The sequence below is a fragment of the Notothenia coriiceps genome, unplaced genomic scaffold, assembly GCF_000735185.1.
Source record: "Notothenia coriiceps isolate Sejong01 unplaced genomic scaffold, NC01 NC01_scaffold00010156, whole genome shotgun sequence".
NCBI lineage: Eukaryota > Metazoa > Chordata > Actinopteri > Perciformes > Nototheniidae > Notothenia > Notothenia coriiceps.
The window spans coordinates 11,294-15,987 of NW_011342857.1; the positions used below are offsets into that span (position 1 = coordinate 11,294).

Below are 4,694 nucleotides of genomic sequence, written 5' to 3' on the forward strand. Positions count from 1 at the left end.
TCCGGACAAACCTTTTTACTCTCTTCATCTTTCAATGTCCATAAACCCAAGTTGTACATTCTTCATCTTTCATGTCCATAAACCCAATTTTTAGATTCTTCAGTTTCATTTTTCAGTAAGTCCTTTTTATTCACCCCACCACATTTCATGACTATGCTTTGTACATGAATTCAAGTCTTTGTTTCAAAACATAATATGAGGGTGACGAAGGGTGGAGACTATTAATGTTGGTGTGTAACAGGTAAGTTCCGCTCCCTGATGATGTCCTACAAAAAATAGTCATAACCAGGTAAACTTCTAAATCCCGTTGAAAACGAAGTAACTACCGCAGTAACGTAATAAATGTGTTCGTTACAGTGTTTTGATTTGAGGTAAAATATTGTGTAGAGGGACATCAAAAATGTTTCCCTTAACCTTAATGTTTTACGTATAGAAAAATCCCGACAAAACAGTATGAGGATGAAGTCATCGTAAATGTTAGCTGGTGTTAATGGTATGTAAGATTGCTATAAGACTTTATAAAGTGTTTTCCCAAGCAATTTTGCAAACAGTAAAAAAGATGTTTTTTACCGACTTATCTAAATAAATACCCGTTTGTTCAGATATCTTGAAACGAAATAGCTTAATCTTCAGCAAGACTTTTAGCATAAGTTTAATGAGTGTAGTTAATTATTGTCGTAAACATAAAGGTAAGTGCGAGGTCGAGATTGGGAGTGAGTACCAGTAATTATGGTTGCTGTTAACTGAAGTGACAAGACGAGGAGGGAAATTTGTAGTGTTACAACTGAACTGGTTTTCTGAAGATGTCATGACATGACAAACAAATCAAATATAGTGTAGTTCGGTTTCTTCTCATCGTAGGAAAGTCGTTTAACTCGGTTTTCCTCATAACTAACAAAGATTTTCGGTGGTTGTCGGAAGTGTGATTGAGTAATTCCGGAAACAACGCACAAACAAAGAACAGTTAAACACAACACAACGTAGTAGAAACCTAGTTAAATATGTCCCCTGACAATCCATCACGTCTGAATGTGTGTTTGGTGGCGTGATCATTATTATTTAGAGTCATTGCGTGCCTATTGATTTGAACACGATCCGTGTATCCATCATTTCCTGGTCTTCTCTAAAGAAGAGGGACCAATGAAAACGTTGTCATGTTGCCGTTGTTCAGCATGGAAACATTCATTAGCTAACAATGACATTATTGTTCTATTAATATAAAGGGAGGTCAGGTACTCTTTAAAACAGCTGCTAGTTATGGGTACTTTTTACTGAGGACATTTCAAAGCCTCTTTACTTTGACTTGAGTAAAGAAGTTTAGTCAGTCCTTCTACTTTCACCAGAGTATTTTTAAACACGAGTATCTGTACTTCTACTTGAGTGAAGGATGTGTGTACTGGTTGGGGGGGGGTCAGTCTTGGGGGTCCTGGCAGTGGCAGCAGTGGTTCATCTCCTCTGAGTGGAGCTCCACCTGGATTGTGATGCTGTGGAAACCAAACTTAGTGTTCAGCAGCTCGGTGGCTTCCTGCAGCACCGACTGGGCGTCAGCACCTTCCTCTGAGGGGGGAGAGGAAAACAACAACAACAACAGTGAGTGATTTACTACGGTTATCACATTTTGACTTTTGTGTTTGCCTTTTAGAGAACATGTAGTCATACTAAACGTTGTAAGTAAAACCCTTTTAATGAAATGTCACTTTAAAGAAGGCAAGTATCATCAGGAAAGTGTACTGTAGGTAAAGTATTAAAAGTTTAAGTTAAAAGTCCACTGTGACTATTATACAATGATGTATTATTATGATTAGATTAGTATTACTCTTGCATTAATATCAAAGTAATATGTTACTGTTAGTAGTTGGTTAAGGTGGTTACCAATAGATTTTTTTCATAATGGATTTATTAATTATTTTCTTCATCATTGTTTGTTTTGTAAAAGTTCAAAAAACAATGAGAGAAATTTGAAATATTAAAAGAACATTTTGAAATGTATATTAATGAATAAAATGAAACTCAGAAAATAGTAATCGACTAATCGTTTTTGTTTTATTGAGACCAAATGTCATACTTTATAGGCCTCTCCCGTTAATAAATCTTAATTATACTGTATATCGTCAGGTTTGAAGTGCTTTGGTAAATGATATGTTTGCACCTTTTACTCCAAAATCCCTTACAACCCCCTGTGTCGAGACCATCATTTCCTAAAATCGCTTCAACTGTTATTTCATTATGCTGAATTCTAGTTTCTCAGTGCTCTCTAATATGTAAAGGTATATCGGTGAGAGGTGTTACCTATGGCCAGGTGAACAGAGACCAGAGCCTGACCCAGAGTCAGAGCCCAGAGATGCAGAGAGTGCATCGACTTCACCTTGTTCACCGACAGCAGCACCTCCTTCACGGAGTTAAACTCGATGCCTTTAGGAGCGCCTGGGAAAAAGCAGAACATACATTAATACACAATACATCCCATAATATGGTGTTGAATACGTAAAGTAAAAATATAGCTCACGCATACAAAACTCCTAAAGTATGAACATCAGACATATGGACGGCACTGTTTGATAAGTGTCTGGATTTTCATAATAAAAGGAAGGGGAGCGTAACTAAACCTTCACTAAGTGGTGGAAAAACTATAAAAACAATTGGAAAAATATATCTACTTTCCCATAAAGACCTGAAATACATTGTATTGTATAGATATGGGACTTAGATGTGGCTAAATAGCTATGGCTGAAGTACATTATTTCAGATTAATGATTGTTCTCTATCCCATAATGTTGCTCATTAACACCAGAGGCCATTTCTGTCGTTACTAAATGTTGTTAAGAGGCCTCAGGGGGGAGCTGCTTTCAGAGGGTCGTCTTGAGGAAGTTCAGTGAAGTAAAAAGAGATTTAAAAACGTCCCAAAAGTCTTTAGACGTCCCCGGGTTACGGCCATCTGTGTCTGTTATTTGTTAAGCAGAAACCTGAAAGTGTCACATACATTCTCCGCACTTATTGAGCTTAATCTTGGTGGCATGTGTGTGTTAGCTTAGGTGAGCCCTGCTTGCCTACATTTAATAAAAAAGCCGGCCAAATATAGTCATGAATGCACAGAAACATGATGTTGAGTTTCTGGGATTAGGTTGAAAGTGGACAGCTTGATCTTGTCTGCAGGCGAGAAAACATTAATGTGTTCAGCTCATATATAACCCTTCAGATTATGAGACATCGTAAAGGCTTAATTCCACATTTTGATCCATGTGCTGGCTAGCCTAGCTTAGCATAAAGACTTGCTCTGTTAAGAGTTTTTCAAAAGTCACCTATCAGCACCTGTAAACCTCACGTCTTATGTCTTGATCAAACCTTATTGATATTTGTGTGTTTCAAGGTGTTAACACTCTGGACCATTTCCTGGTTGGGGTGTAGTGACACAGTTTTTGTGGAGATTACAAAAATACATATTGGGTTAATTATTAAGCTGAAGGAGGCTGGTAGAAGGTGGATGTGTTTAACTTCCAGACGGTAAACTACCACTTGACTTGTTGGCTATTGTGTTAAAAACTTTATCCACATTCAGTTCAACTCAAAGGTTTTAATGTCATAAGCACAAAGCTACAGTTTAGAAATGGTAATGAACATCTTATGACCCGAGCTCCTCCAACAGTGCAACATATATAATGAAATACAAATAAAAAATAGTGCAAGAAGTCTATATACACGTAAATACAATATGATATACAAAAACAGAATGTGAAATTAAATATTGTACAGTAAGATGAAATTCAATACGGTTTATTACGCTGATAACTATTTAGATAAATAAGTAAATTGCAAGATGACAAACCAATGAATGTTTATCCAGGCACTTAACATAGACTTCAGTGGAAGATCAAATGTTCTCGATGTTCCTCTAAACATTTAAAAAAGATTAGAAAACAAAGGAACGTTTCCCACGGTTAATATTGATCTCCAGGTGAGGTACCTTCCAAGAGTATCCTGAAGACGTCCCTGAGGATGGTGATGGTGGTGAAGAGGACGAAGATGGAGAACAGGAACGTACAGATGGGATCTGCCACTTTATACTCGGGCTGAAAGAGAAACCAGACGAGGTGATGAAGACTCTAATGATCTGAGAGGAGACTCTAAAGATCTGAGAGGAGACTCTAAAGATCTGAGAGGAGACTCTAAAGATCTGAGAGGAGACTCTAAAGATCTGAGAGGAGACTCTAAAGATCTGAGAGGAGACTCTAATGATCTGAGGAGACTCTAAAGATCTGAGAGGAGACTCTAAAGATCAGAGAGGAGACTCTAATGATCTGAGAGGAGACTCTAAAGATCAGAGAGGAGACTCTAAAGATCTGAGAGGAGACTCTAAAGATCTGAGAGGAGACTCTAAAGATCTGAGGAGACTCTAAAGATCTGAGAGGAGACTCTAAAGATCTGAGAGGAGACTCTAATGATCAGAGAGGAGACTCTAAAGATCTGAGAGGAGACTCTAAAGATCTGAGAGGAGACTCTAAAGATCTGAGAGGAGACTCTAAAGATCTGAGAGGAGAGGGACGTCAGATGGTGTTTTCCTCACTCGGAGGCCATTAAAGAGCTCGGGGAGAGAGCAAGGGAACATCTTGCATGATGACGGATGATTGTACCCCTTTAAAATAAACACTTAAACACTTGGGATTGATGCTCTTTCAAAAACTGATTGAAGTGAAGTT

At 37.9% G+C, this 4,694-nt stretch overlaps 1 protein-coding gene across 1 annotated transcript; it reads right to left on the reverse strand.

The window, feature by feature from the left end:
• Window positions 1–1,411: 1,411 nt before the first annotated feature.
• slc30a2 (solute carrier family 30 member 2) lies at window positions 1,412–4,067 on the reverse strand (the record flags this gene model as incomplete). The annotated part of the gene is made up of 3 exons (XM_010771628.1): window positions 1,412–1,557; window positions 2,290–2,424; window positions 3,962–4,067. Coding segments are annotated over 3 exons (387 nt in total), but the record flags the coding sequence as incomplete, so codon positions are not given.
• Between the last annotated feature and the right edge of the window lie 627 nt (window positions 4,068–4,694).